Source organism: Heterocephalus glaber, unplaced genomic scaffold (genome assembly GCF_053883595.1).
Source record: "Heterocephalus glaber isolate CG9 unplaced genomic scaffold, H.glaber_assembly_v1.0 deba00001428, whole genome shotgun sequence".
Classification (NCBI taxonomy): Eukaryota; Metazoa; Chordata; class Mammalia; order Rodentia; family Bathyergidae; genus Heterocephalus; species Heterocephalus glaber.
This window is the reverse complement of record NW_028258293.1, coordinates 2,689,024-2,703,859: the sequence shown is the minus strand read 5'-3', so window position 1 is coordinate 2,703,859 and position 14,836 is coordinate 2,689,024. Positions and strand designations below refer to the sequence as shown.

The following is a 14,836-nucleotide window of genomic DNA, read 5'->3' as shown; positions in this document are numbered from 1 at the left end:
AGGGAGTCTTGTTATCTCTGTTTTCCCCTACAGCAGTTCTTTGCACATATGTCATTTGGTGCAACTGGTTCTCTATGGGTAAACTGAGGCCCGGCGATGGGAAGCACACTGTCCGGAGTCAGGTGCAAAGCCGAGTGAGGACCAAGTGAATGCAACAGGAAGTGAGCAGCTCCTTCGGGCAGATGAGAAAACCCTCTGTCACAGCCATGTTGTACAGAAGGAAACAGGACCAGGACAAGGACCTGGATTTTAAGTCCAATCCCAGGGATGCCCAGACTCAGGCGGATGTGAAAAAGGAAAGCAAATGTCTTAAGAATCTCAAGTGAAATAAACAACCATTCAGGTGGAAAAGACCAAATATCTTCAGGGGAAAGACCAAAGCTCTGCCAGGACACTCTGAAATTTGCAGACAAACTGAAGAAATTTTAGACTAAATATTTCATAGAGATTTTCCAGCTGATTTAAGTTTCTATCCAGACTAAGGGTTTTTTTTTTAAATTAATAAACAGGAACATAACATCATTTCATTCAAGGAAAATACGTGAGCACCTACCACGGGCTGGTCACCGTGCCAGGTCGTGAGGCGGAAACCTTTGGCAGGGAAAGCCAAGAACAAGGAAAGGCGGGCCAGGTCCTCGACAAACACACCTTCACACCTCCAAAAAGTCGGGGTGTGGCTCAGCCACGCCACAGCGCCTGCCACAGCTGCTCACCCTGATGCCCGGCGGAATCAGTGGACAGATGGATGAGTCAGCGGCGCTGCTGTGAGCACCGGCTCCTGACAGAAGGCCAAGCCTCCCTGTGGGAAGTAAGTGATGTGGCGGACAGGATCGGATGCAGAGCGGTAGACCAGACAGACAAGACGGAAGATGGTAGACAGACGGACGGACAGGAGGAAGTCACAATGGCACGAGGTGGCACTGGGCGGGCACAGTCCTTGTGGACTGGTGAGGAGAGGCGGCAGAGAGGGGCCCGTAGCGCAGTAGCCCAGGTTGGCTGTGAAGCACGTGCTGCAGTGGACACCGGCTCAGGTGCGGGCAGCTCGAGGGGATTCACAGGGCTGGGCGTGAAGGTGAAGGCTCCCTGGCCGAAGTAGGTGATGTGGCAGAGCCCTGCCCTCCAGCGCTGGGAGTCTGGTCAAAGGGCCACCCAGGGTATGATTTCATCCTTTGGATGCTTCATGCTAGGTGGACCACGGGTTCTAAGGTCTCGTGATTCCTAAAAGGTCTCTGCCTGCTCTGGCTCAGCCGCAGGGCCCCGCAGCCAAGGACGAGCCGAGCCTGCAGAAGGTGCAGACCCCTGGCCCACTGAGCCTCCCTCATGCAGTCTCCAAAGGGCCAAAATACCACTGCTCTGCCTGGCAGGACACAGGCTCAGAGCTCCCTGTGATCCCTCAACACAAAACGTCACTGCGACAGAAGGGGACCTATGCAACCAAGCAGAGCATGCGTAAACACTGTCACACATTCGAAGAAAAACGAACACAGGGAAACAGAATAGGAAGATCTGAAACGAACACATGCCTATTGTTCAGAAAAGGCATCTTAGCAAAGAAAAATCTTATTCACTTTAAAAACTTTTCCTTGCAATCATGTTAGCCATCCTTCTAACCATGAATGACTTCCAGTCTGAAGTATGAGAATTCTTCAAAATGGGTTAGCACTGACCCTTTGCAAGGATGTCTCCTTTCCTTCTCATTCTTTCCTCCTCTCTCTTTCTTTCTGTTCATCCTCTCCTCCTTTCCTCTTTTTCTTCCTTCCTTCTGCCTTCCTCCCTCTTTTCTTTCAAGCTGCTGCCTTAGTTTTTCCACTGTGCCGATCACAGTAGCTGAGTGGCTCTGTAGAACACACCCGCAAAGCCACATCTCAGTGCTCACACTAACACCCGGCAGTCAAGGAGAAGCCTTTCTCTAGGGCTGGTGTTTTTGAATTTGAAGGGGATTGCTGGTGTGTGTCTGGGAGGGGCAGTCCTCCTATGTTTTTTAAATGCCCACATACACAATCACTTAAAAAGGAGCTTGTGACTTGGACATGCCCGAGCTCAATTCCGCCAGCAGTGGTAAAAACACTCAACAGAGTCTTAACCTCCTTTCTGTCTGATGGCACAATAGTTTTCAAAGACACTCAGGCCTGCTCTGAAAGACTCCTGTTCAACATGGCAAGGGGCTCACAGAGAAGAGCACCAGGTCTCGAATAAACAAGGGAGATGGTGACCTTCGGCCCCATTTTTCTGCAGAGAGCCACATACCCTGTAGCTGGGAAGGAGTGGGTAAGTATCTGTGCTGCTAAACCCTGCCCCCTGGGTAGCTCCCAGCCTTGACTCCTTCCACGGTTCAGGCCTCACAGGACCGGACTCAGCGCCAGGGAGTGAGAGGAGTACAGTTTGGAACCAGTGGCTCCGCTGTCCTTCATCCTCTGTCCCCTACACCGCTGAGGCCCGAAGCATGTGGCACATTTCACCAGCAACAGGGGAGACAAGAGACTTAGCCACAGCTGAACAATTAGTGCCAATCAGGCCTGGTTCCCCGCTGAAGTAAAGGGGTAGAGCGGTGAGATGTGGGAAAATACTACAGACATCTGGGAGACACCGCTCCTCAGAGAAGCAATCCCCAGGGCAAAGCAAGTGGAACTGGGGCCAAGAGGTGCCGCCCAGATTCACCGAGTGGCGCGATGAAAACCTCACCCTCCCTGTGCCTGCCTCCAAAATGTGAACAACGACTGCGCTACCACAAAAGTCCTCAAGACCTGACATCACCCTGCAGTCGAGAGGGCCTGGAGGTCTGAACAGTACAAAGATGCACAAGATGCCTCCTGGGTGGCTTCTGAAGCCACATACACGCATCTGTTTTGGAACTCATTTGCGTTTCATTCCCCCTGGCAGGCTGCTGGGAGAGAACGGTTTTCTTTCTCTTTTCATTTCTAGGTTCCCAGATGCTATTTTGGTTTTAAGTTTCCGAGCGATACTTACATATGTACATGGGGCGGCTGGAAGCGGCTCTGGTTAATATTGTAATGGGTGAAGGCCTGGGTGGGGTTGGAGCTGTACTCGTCCACGGTGATGGTCACTTTGCCTTGGGAAGCGATCCCATGTGCCATCTTCCGGCACGGGCGGGTCACAGCTTTCGGGAGCAGAAGAGGGAAGCAGGCATGGTTTGCTTCAGCCACCCTCTGAATCCAAGGGGCCGCTCATCAATACCGCTGTGCGTTTCTACAAGAAAGAACATACACTGTGGGTGTGTGCAGGGAGACAGCAGGCCAAAGGGGGTTCTGAGGGGCCTAAGACATGGAGGAGAGGACACAGTAACAATTAAGATATGCTGTAGACATGTGCCAGTTCCCCACCATGAATGTAACCGTGCACTCCACACGCACTAGTAAAACCAAAAACTACAAAAAGTATCTGACATGGAGACATGCACCTGGCCCTGGAGAAATCTGCCTCGGTGTGGCTGCCTCGTGGATACATCTGTTCCCAACTCTCATCACCACATGCACTTCGGAGTGGACACTCCACTCCCAACAGCACTGCTGGGTGCTAGCAAGTCACCTCGCAGCCATCCGAACTCAGATTTCCTCTCTAATTACAATTATGGCACTTAACATGAGTTACGGAAGGGCCAAGCCCACAGTTGCCATGGTGTCGGCTATAAACGGCTTGAGCTCAGAGAGGAGTCGCTTCCAAACTGTCTCTGCTAATTGGAATGTTTGGTTTTTGCAAAGTTGGTTTCAGATAATCCTTTGAAATCTTCTTGTTTAAGGGATCTGTATAACGCATGACAAATGTAAGCAAAAAACCCAAAACTCTGTGCTTACATCAGATACCTGAGCAAAACTATTATATGCACACATTACATATAACTTTTTCCCCCGAGCAGTTCCCCAGTACATAAGGCCTGTGTGGCATGCCTCTATCTCTGGCCCCAACATCTGCCACCTTGTTCTTGGTGCTGCCTAATTCTCACTAGGTGTTTGGTTATTTTAAATTTCCAGGAGTTCTGATCTGCTTTAAAATATCATTGTATTAGCTGCCACACTGGGTGGAGAAACATAGCTGTCTATTTTCACAGTAGGTGTGCAAAGGCAGAGAAAAGCAACTCCGGTGAGGTGCTGGTGCCAGTGAGCAGTGTGGCAGAGAAGAGGCAGGAAGCACACTTCTCAGGGAGCCCTTGGAGAACCCACATTCTTACTTTAAATGCTCAGAATGCTCCTGCCATGGGCACCATTAAGCTCCAGAAATCTTAGCTGCTGTCTCAAATCAAAATACTTAGAATAATAAGATTCAATTTAAATTTGGCATGAAACACCTTAAATATCGAGCAAAAGGCAGATGGCCTGCCATAGGCCATTTATTTTATTATTTTACAACCCGGGGCCGTGTAGTGCTCCATATGCTATGGCTGAGCTGAGAAGCCCCCAGCATTCCACTCGAGCCGCTGCCCTCTTCCTGCTAGCAGAGCCAGCTCAACAATACCCACCTTCCCATTCGCAGGGTGGGTCCTGGATGCTCTGGCAGTAGGAGCAGAGCAGTTCTGGGTGCTCTTTCCTCCCCTGGCTGCAGAGAGGTATGAGCCTGACGCACCAGATGATCAACAGCCCGCAAGCAGGACTAACTCAGTCAAAATCCTTCCCTGCTCCACCGATGTAAAATATCCATAAGAACTGCTTACAAATCATAATGTAGCAGTTTTCATACCAAGTTTGCAGCTGTTTCCTTAATTTCCTCCACAATTATATTTTACTGTTATTTTGCATAACAGTAAAACACAACACCTGCTTCAAATTGCAGTCCTGTTCTAAGTACTGTAATTCTCTTTTGAGACACAAAGTACCGAGACAGTACTGAAGCGCAAAACTGCATAATTGCGTGGCGCTGAAAAGTAAATACAAATGAAAACATCTTCCTGTTATAGAAATGACTGTCATTAAAAAGAATGTTAGCCATCAAAGCACAAGGGGGAAAGATACACATTTTCGGTCTGCAAGAACTTAGTGTCTGCATAAATTAGACAAGGGTATAAAAATTGCTTGGCAATTCTTATGTTCCTTCCATCCATGTCTATTGTGTGAAACACAGAACCTTCAGAAGAAAGGAACCCAGATTCAGGTCTAGACCACTACCGCGGCCTCTTGGGACCAGTCTGCACCCTGAGCTAGAAAGTTTAAGTGTTTCCTGAATCAACACACTAATGAAGCACAGTGTGGCCTGGAAATAAAGGGCACGTACTCAGTATTTAAACATCTTTCAGTGACTTGTGGGAGTTAGCATGGTGGCCTCCCAAGTTCTCCTGCTGTACTAAGAGGAGACAGAACTGAGAAAGGGGTGAACTCGAAGTCCTGAGTGGTCCCCTGGATCCGAAAGTCACCCTGCAGGTCTCCCATCCCAGGGGGGACAGCCAGGCCTCTCTCCTTTGCCCTGAGACAAACTCAGCCTTTTGACATCAGCAGCCACAGGACCCTGTGCCTCCACTCAGAGGACAAAATGGGCTGCTGGCATCTCATCTGATTTCATCTTCGTGCTCCCTTTCAAATGTTTTATCGAAACAGTGCACCTGCCGTGTCTATCCTCTTTAATCTGGAACCCTTTGAAGAAAATGTCAGACTGAGGCAGAGAGCTTCAAAATTTGCACAGCCCCTCTGCAGACGAGTCAAGAAAAGGCTGCTTTCTTAACACGCTCTGTTCGCCTCCACCCACGTCTCACTCTGAACACATCCTAAGCATACTGAGCACAAACACATGGAAAGATTGGGATTTTTTTAACTCTCAGAGACAGAGGTTGATTAGCAAAATCATCTCCCTCAAAATGAGGATTTGCAAAAACCTTCTAGCAAACAGGAAGATACTGCCTGAAACTATCAATGGGCATCACCTTGCTGCCCATCTTCAGGGAGCAAAAGCGTCCAAACGGCCGTATTTCAGAGCCTCTCACCCTCCTCACACTTCCTTTAACTTTGCGTCCACAACGGCTAAAGCAAGCAGTTTTCCTTTGTAAATTTTCATTTCCTACCTCAACACAGTTGCCCCACAAAAACAAAGCTGCCACAAAGGACCAAGACACCTGACAGGGGCCAACACTGGCAAACACGATGCTGGTGTTAAGTCTAATCTGCTTTTTAAAAAATATCATGTGAGCACATTTTGCATTTCCTAGACAGCAGTCACCTCCACTGTCCCTCAGGCTGCACAGCCACAAGCGCTCTTTCCCAGGGATTGATCCACTTGAAAACCTTCTTCACATCTGGTGGCAAAAGCAGGATTAAAAACGCAAGAATTAAATAACTGACTCCACCTCCTAGATACCAGAAGTCCGATTCACCAGAAGTTTCAAAGCCACAATTCATGACCTCCCTGGCTACACGAAGGCGCCCAAGATCTCCTTGTGGAAGCAAGGATGCTGGATGTAACACTGCCCCAAGGACATCGCGGGCCACAGCCTGCAGGGACTGGAACTGCCTCCTCCAACTCTGCCCGTTTCGCTGCCTCCCGCCTCCCGCTCGCACTCAGCGCTGCCCCAGCTCAGCCCCTACTCTCTGCCCACTCGCAGCTGCCTTCCTGTGCGAGCCAGCCGTGCCCACGGGCCCTCCCCGCCGCCGGGCGACTCGGCCGGACTTCGGAGGACGCAAACACGAAGACCTACGCGCCTGTCCGTGCACGGGGCGCCCCCACCCCGCACTTACACCTGAACTTGTCCCCAGCACTGCGGACACCCGGCTGGCGCATCCTCTCCGGAGGGAGGGAGAGCGGGACTTCGCCCTGCGCCCGGCGGCGCGTGCAGTCTATATAGGGTGGGGCGCAGCGCAGAGTCCTCCACTTTGGATTGGTTTGTTTGTTTGAATCCGGGGTGGGCGGCCGGAGGGGCTTCGGCTACAGCACGCACACGCGCGCACGCACACGACGCACACGGCACAGCCGCCCTGCCTGGCTGCGCGCCGCCCGCTCGGCCCCGGCTCCCGCCCTCCCGCCGCTCGCCCCGCCGCTCGCCCCGCCGCTGCCGCCCAGCCGGGGTCCGCGGGGCCTGTGCGCTCCCGCCCCGGCCTCGGAGGGCGTGGGCTGGACCCCGGCCCCGCTCGCGGCCACCCGGACCGCGGAGGGGCCGAGCAAGCGGAGCCGGGCGGGCGGCGGGGCGCGGGGCAGGCCCTCCGCCCTCTGCCGAGCTCTCCTTCCACTTAAAGTTCTGAGCTTTCCACCCCGACCTGCTTGAGCTCGAGGGTGTGCAGCACACATCAATCGCGCGCCTCTGGACCCGCGTTCGGACCGGATGGGGCGCGCGGGGAAGAGGGATCGTGTGCGCCCCGCACCTCCTAGGCCGCGCGGCCCCAGCCCCGCGCCGCACGGACAGCACCGTTCCGTGGCGGCCCCTAAGTCCGGCCGCCGCGACTTTGCCGGGTCGCCGGGTCGCCGCGCGCACAGCCCGGGCAGCGTGGCTGGGCGCGGGGAGGAGGAGCCCGGCGGGGACCCGGATAGGAGGCAGGAGCCCGCCGGTGGCCCGGTGGCCGCGGGCGCAGCCCGAGCACAAAGCTGCGCGAGCCTCGGAGGCTGCCGCACCGGGCCGCCGAGACACAATGCACTGGCCTAGGCCGGGCCGGGGCACGCGCGACCCCGACCCGGTCCCCGCCCGGCCCCGAGGCGACAGCCGGAGGTGGGGACCCCGGGTCGGGGCGCCGAGGCCGGGGAGGGGGTAGGGCAGGAGGGAGGGAGCAGCTCCGAACAGGATCCGCGCTCGGGCGCACGACCCGCCCTCCCGGAACCCGCGAGTCGCGCGACGGCCGGGTCCCCGCCGCCTGGCCGCGCCGCCCCCGCTTTGTGCCCCCGGTTACCTCTCCGGGCGCGCGGTCGCCGAGCCTCAGCGCCCTGGGTGCGGGCCGCCCATCCCGAGCCACGGGGGCGCGCGGGCCAGAACCTGCGACCCCGAGGTCCCGCCGCGCGCTGGGCGGGGGCGCGGAGGGCGGGGACGGGGAGACCCGAGCAGCCGCGATCCCAGCGGAGGAGAGCGAGGGGCGAGGGGAGGCGCGCGGGCGCGCGGGCGGGGACAGCCGCTGGGGTCAAGGAGCACGCTCCGGTCGCCCGCTCCCCTCCCGATCCCGCCGCGCGGAGCTCTGGGCCGCGGGGTGCGCGCGGCGAGGGCGGCGAGGGCGGCGAGGGCGAGGCCGGCAGCTGCGGGGCCAGGCGGGCGAGCGAGGCCGACCCCAAGTTCACCTCGGCGTTCGATCTGCGTGGGGAGCCTCGGCGCAAGGGGAGGAGGCCCCGAAACGAGCCGCTCAAGGAGAGCCCCCCACCCACCGACCTGTGGGCACGGTCAGAGGCCGGGCGCGCCTCCGGGGCGCAGAGCTCGCTGGGGGCGGGGCAGGGGCTCGGACCGGGGACCCCAGGTCCAGGGTCCCCTCCCATCTGCGGAGCGGGCTGCCAGTGTGCCCCTTCCTGGAGCCTTTCACCGCCACACACACACACACACACACACACACACACGCACGCACACACACACGCAAGCTCACCTCTTTCTGCAGTGTTATTCTAGAGAAGAAAAGGCCAACCGGCTGATTTTCTTTTTCTTCCTCCAAGAATTAAGGCAAGCTCTGGGTAGAAGGTGAGGAGAGGACTCTAGTGATTTTCATGTTTTGTTCCCCCAAAAGATGAGCACCTCAAAAACATTTTAAACGTCGAAGTTACTCCGGGATTCTCTGTCACTTTGGAATATGGAAGGGGAGGTTTTCAGAATTGAGTGCCAACATCCTGAGAAAGAGCTGCTGACAGGCTGGAAGATGGGAGCCAGCCTGGAGAGCAGGCTTTCAGGAGCCGTGGTCGCAGGGCCATCTGTGAAATTCTTGGCGGCCCTGCGATGTTTATGCCATTGTCGGAGCCCAAGGATCAGGACTGGGGTCACAGACCCACCGCTCTGATTCCTGCCCGGGAGCACACTGCAAGATCTCTGCAGTCTCTGAAGGGAGAGCCTCTGTGTGTGTGTGTGTGTGTGTGTGTGTGTGTGTGTGTGTGTGTGTGTGTGTGTGACAGAGACAGAGAAGCGTGCTAAGTATCTGTGTGACAACCGGCCAGACGTCCTGGCTGAAATCACGCTGCCTGAACATAAAAAGCCGTTTCAACCTGGCCTGTGGCCTTCGTGCTGAAACTAATCGACTTCCAGGGTCTGGGAAGGGCCCCTATAAAAGAAGATCAAACAGAACTCATTGGCAAACATTTCCCTTTTCGCAGGGCTTTCCTGGCACCTGTGTTATAAGGGTGCCATCCCCTGTGGGTGCTGAGGCCGGGAGCGGTCTCCCTGGTGTGCTGGTGTCCTGGGCACCAGGCCCTAGTGTCCTACTGCTCAGGCGTGCTGAGACCTTCGGAGAGGACAGTGCCTTCCGTGCCAGCGAGAACCCCAGCAGTGGCGGTGACCCTGAAGGCTGCCCAGGTGGGGCAAGGGGCACTTTACAGTTCTGTGTTCTTTAGTTTTTCAGCCAGCAGTGAACCCACCAGAATCATGACTTTGAAGAAATGCTTGGTTTGGTTTCCTCTCCTCTCTGGGTTCGCACTACACTGCTCTTATCTAAACACTTAGAATTTTTAGACTGATTTGGGCTGATTTAATCAGTCAAAAAAAAATCACCAGCCAATTTCTGTGGTTTCCTTCTTTTCTTCTTCTCTTCCTTCTTCTTTTATCTAAATAGTAGTTCATCAAAGTAACCAAACTAGTTTGAACATGATTTGGAATCTGAAAATGTACACACAGACAATAAATAACACTGGGCTCTGCTGAAGAAGTGTACTTTATAGACTTATTTAAAAGCTATTTTTAAAAAGCAACTGTGTGATCCCTTCAAAGTTGGTGGAATTTCATATACCATTTTACTGAGTGAGGGAAAATTAAGGAAAAAAGGCTTATCCTTGGAATTTGAAGTGCAGGAAGAAGTTAGGCCCTACTGTGTCCCCACTGATGAATCAATATTCCAGTAGTGACCGTGCTGTATTTGAGTTATGAATTTTTATTTCCATTAGACTTCTAAAATAAAGAAATGTAGTGGGGAACTGTGAGTGAATTTAAACAATAAATCAGGAACAAAAGGAAATGGCTTTTCAGATCATCTTTATCACATAGATTTGAACATAGTGCCTTTTGTTAAATTATGTTCACCACGAATACAGCTACCAATACTCACAGCTTATTTTAAAATGATTGGATGTGAGCTATGTTCTCCAGCAGAAGCTTTGAGACCGAGCTGCATAATTTCAAATTGTAAATGCTATATGGGCTTAGGCTTTTTTTCAGTTGAGTGAGCTTATAATTTCCATTTTTGTTGCTATTAAATTCAATTTTTATTGCTTATAATGAAACACAAAGGAAATACAAAAATCAAATGGCAAGTCGATGATGGGCCTGAAGGAAATACCACCAACATTTTCCTTTCAGGGCCTGTAAAGCCGCCCTCCTGCTCTAGGTTTCCTCAGTCCAGTGGTAAATGTCTCCTGATAGCTCTCCTGGATGCCTTTGAAACCGTCTTTTCAGAGTGTGGTTAGTGAAGAAAATGGCAGAGCCTAGTGTGGGAAAACTTTGGGGGGCATCCTGGAAGATGAAAGGCGCTTTGCTGGAAAGTTCGGTACTTTATTTGGAGTTGTTTTTATCCTCTGCAGCAGGTTTTCCTGACTTTCGGGACACATGTCCATCTTAAAACTTGGTCTGTCCCCGGGTTTTTCTTCAGAAAGATAATTCTTGAAATTATTGAATTTCACTGAAATTTTGTACACCAATCTAACTCTGGGGAAAGAAACCCAGCAGCCATTTTACCTCCCTTTTTCTTTAAATGGGCTGCGTTTGTATTGTTTTCCTGCAAAGGTTAAGATGATATCAACAGAAAAGAGCGATTCATAATAAAACTACTACTGGGATGCAGTTAAAAAGGATAAAAAGCTTCAGCCGACCAACTGTTTTATTCTGGATTCCTATAAGTTTTACAGTTATCTTTACTTATTTCGAATGTTTTTATTGTAACCCTTCCCCATGTTGAAAAATATCTTTCTGTCCTTCGTCCTTACATACCACGCATATAGTGGAAACTTGGAGTCTTGGTTAAGTGGCCATATGGGCGCATAAACGATAGGGTAGAGGAGAGAACCGCATACACGGAAGGAAAACCCACAGCACATCCGTAAGAAGGCAAGTGCCATCGTGAAAGCAGGATAGGGATGGGCTAGGACTTTCCGCAGAGCACATTTGCAAGGGTTTGCTAATAGCCTTCCAAGCATGAAAAAATTTTCTCAGGGAGAAACTGAAGATGACGTGTCACATGTGTTGAAAGACAGCCTTCTTTTTTAAATACAGTAGAAAGCCAAGACAGTTTATCAAGACAGATTCTCAAAAAGACATGCGCGATGGGTCTGGGTCTTGGATAGGTCTTTTGTAAAGTCCTCAAAGTAGATAAATAATTTCGAGGGCTTTTGTACTTAGAGTGTTCTTTTGGCTAGCCAGCAAAAATACGGCTAAGATTCAGGAAACACTAGAATGAATGAAATTTTAGGTCATAAAATACATTTTATAGCTATTCTCTTAAAAAGGCTAAATTTCATTCAGCTTTTCTGTCAACTGAAATAATAACCATGGAAGATATGAAAATCTTACAGTTTTACAAAACATTTAATATTTCTCATATTTACTAGCCAATATCTAGCATGTATTAATACATAACACAAATATTAGCCATACAATAATTACCTTTTGTGTGGTGTTGGGATTTGAACCCAGGACCACAAGCCTAGTGTGTCCTCTGTCACTGAGTTCCGTCACAGACCTACACTAACTAACTGTAAAAGTCTGAGCAAGATACTGAGTGCAGATCAGTGGGCCTGTTCTTAACGTCCATCCTAGCACACTTGCAGTGTCTGTTACCAGCTAGGGCTCACTAGGTCTTCGCTCAGCAGCAGATTTTGCTGGTCCCCGGGTAAGTCGTGGTGGCGGAAGGGAGCGATCTTCCTGAACATAAAGGGCCTGTCTGGCAAGATGGGCAGGAGGGGAGCGCCCAGGAATCCAGTGGAGAATAGGTAGGTAGGGGTTTCAAGATTAGTCATCCAATTAACAAGACAGCTAAAACACAGTATTTTGAGAATATACAAGGTAACCTTCCTTCTCCTTAGCAAAAATAAATAAATGAATGGATACCATGTTTGAACGCTGAGTGTAGGAGACCAGCTGTACCTAAAACCCATTTCTCCCTGTCTTATTATTGGAATATTTTGAAAGCCCTGCCAGGCACAAGTCTTAAGGATATAAAGATGCAAAAAGCGGAGAGTTCAGTGTGCACAGGGTATTGATTCTGGGGCTCCTCGCTTGGACCCCACAATCTGCAGGTGCTCAAGGCCTACTAAATGGCGCGGTGATTACATAGAATTCACACGGTGTGCTTCCGATTGTGTCAGGTTGCTTACACTACCTCAGTGTGGATGTTGTTGTACCGCATTGTTTAGGGCAGAGTGATAAGTGAAACGTGTGCAGGTATTCGGTAGAGATGCGACTTATTTCCAACATTTTTGGATCTGTCTAGGAGGGTGGCACCCATTCATGCTAAGGCCTGCCTGGGTGTAATCTGACAGGTGGAAGACACCAAGCAAATCATCCCAACGAGTGTCAGCTACTTCTGTGAAATGGAAAGGTACTTACTGCAAAGAGGACATGAAACACAAAGCCTTTTACTCTGTGTAAGCGAAGGCTTTCTGGGTGGAGAAAAGGAAAGTAAGGGTGTTACAGGAAAAAGAGGGAGAGAGAGGCCCTGGTGACCAGGTACTGAGAGCAGAGGTGTGTGTGGTGGGTCTGGAAATGATACGGAATTGGAAGCAGAGACCATAACTTCTGGGCCCTGCTAAAGACATTTGAAGGTCACAGCGAAGGCCCCATTCAAGATGTTTGACTTTATCCTAAGGGCAAGTGGAAGCTGTTTAAAGATCTTAAGTAGAAAGGGTAACATGATTACATTGGTGTTTTGTAAAGGTCACTCCTGCCCCCGTGGAGAATGGATTTTAGGAAGTGAGAGAGCGAGGGAGGAGGGTTGGGAGCTTCAGCAATCAGAGGCGTGGAGGCCAGGGCCACCAGGGAACAGGGGAGGCAGGAAAGGCTTCCTGAGATTTCCATACCTTTCACATCAAAAGCAAAGTGTGCCAGACCTTGAAACCCGGCCAGAGGCACGCTAGAGCCAGGCAGCAAGGTTGCGGGGCACTCTCCCAGAACGTTCTGTCCTGATGTCGTTCAGCTCACAGGGAAGCACGCACAGCCTTCAGAAGCCCGACTCTTCACGAAGGATATCACCCCCCAGCGGGACACTGTACAGGGTGTCACCAGGGAACTGGTGTGAACTTACAGATCCCGAAACATTCGGCGCCCCTGTCTCTTCAGCTGCAGTGTAGACTCGCTCTTCTTCCCCATGACATAACAAATGCGGAACGCAAAGGCTTCTCAGTTCTCCAACATTTTCATCTGCTACGTCACTCCCACGTCTGCCCCTGTCTGAACTGGTTCACTTATTTTTAATATCCCGAGATTTTTTTTAATCTTTGAAGAAACAGATATACTGTCAAGGGGACCGACGGCGGACACTGATGCAAAATAAGAACAGGATTCTCTCTGTAGTAGGATTTTCCCACACGGACCCTCTCAGCCTGGGAAAATCCACTGTGAGGACACAATTGTAGCTGCTGGCTTCCTTGTTGGCATCAGCTAAGTCACTCTGACCCCATTCAGCCACTCAGACTACTAAGGAATGACAAATGCAAATAAATGCAGAGATTTTACAGCGAGGACAATAACAACCATGTTTCCTGACTTTATGCTTTTCTTGGCGTTTCTACACTTTGAACACTCCACTCCTTTCTTCTGTCCTTGGGATTTCCCTTAGTGACCAGATGTAAACAAAACCAAATCTGTATCCACCACAACGCCTGAATAGCCAAGATCCAGGGCACCGGGTTTTACTAACACATAAAATAAAAGGAAGGTTTACCAGGGGCCAGTTAAAAAATACACGCAGTGCTAAATCAAAATTGCCAAGTCTTGCTTTTCACAGAAGGAACTTTTAAAGACTTTTTTTTCTTTTTTAGAAGTACTCATTAATTGCTTTTATGAAAACATTGGAAAATACAGACAGGCAAAAAGAAAAATTTAAATTGAGTGGAATTAATCCCATCACTCAGAAATATCAACTGTTAACATTTTGTTACATGGTTTTGCAGTCACATGCATTTCACGAAAGTAGAAGAAAATTAGGAACCCAGTGAGCAAAGCAGGGTTTGCTCTTCCTACCTCTGTGACTTCAGAATGTGGTGTAAGTCTTTCGTGCCTTGCTTTCTTCTTTTATAAGAAGGAGATATTAAAAGTTTCTACAGAGTTGTTAGGAGGATTAAATGAGTTAATAGTTTCTAAAGAGCTTAGAATAATGCCTGATATGTATCAAGCAATTATTATACAGTTTTATAATCCACTTTTAAGTCTTTTAATACAAAATTAATAGTCATTGTAAATTAAATACAGAATGTATTAAGAAGTAAAAGTCACCACTTTCTTATAGCTCATCCACCGTTCTTTCCACTGAGTAAAACACCATACACATTTCCCTTCCTATGGACCATCTTTCTGTGACTGCAGACTTTAACTTCCATCAAAAGGAAATGCATGTTATCAGCTCAGAATACCAGAGTCCAGACTCAATTTGAGGATATGGCACATAGCAATCACAGAGGTGATTCTAAGGGAGTCTCTCCTAAGAATTCAGTTCCTAAACATACTAAGAAGACCTATATGATATTCATATTTTTGGAACTGATGAAATTGATGTTTGAAGGACCGAAAGAGTTCTATTTAGTTTGT

The 14,836-nt window shown here is 50.2% G+C and overlaps 1 protein-coding gene across 9 annotated transcripts in view; it reads right to left on the bottom strand.

The window, feature by feature from the left end:
- Mpped2 (metallophosphoesterase domain containing 2) overlaps positions 1–8,893 on the bottom strand; it is a 149,255-nt gene extending 140,362 nt beyond the window's left edge. Inside the window, exons 1-2 of one of the 9 annotated variants that reach the window (XM_087211500.1) lie at positions 8,490–8,893; positions 2,968–3,207 (exon numbers count right to left, since the gene is read on the bottom strand). In XM_087211500.1, coding sequence (XP_087067626.1) covers positions 2,968–3,095 — 128 coding nt within the window. In that variant the 5' untranslated portion in view covers positions 3,096–3,207; positions 8,490–8,893. Of the gene's footprint in view, positions 1–2,967; positions 3,208–4,474; positions 6,600–6,674; positions 6,887–7,190; positions 7,213–7,814; positions 8,098–8,193; positions 8,215–8,281; positions 8,401–8,489 lie in introns of those variants that run through there. The other 8 variants (XM_087211501.1, XM_087211502.1, XM_013074707.3 and 5 more) reach the window with 8 other exon arrangements.
- Positions 8,894–14,836: the final 5,943 nt, after the last annotated feature.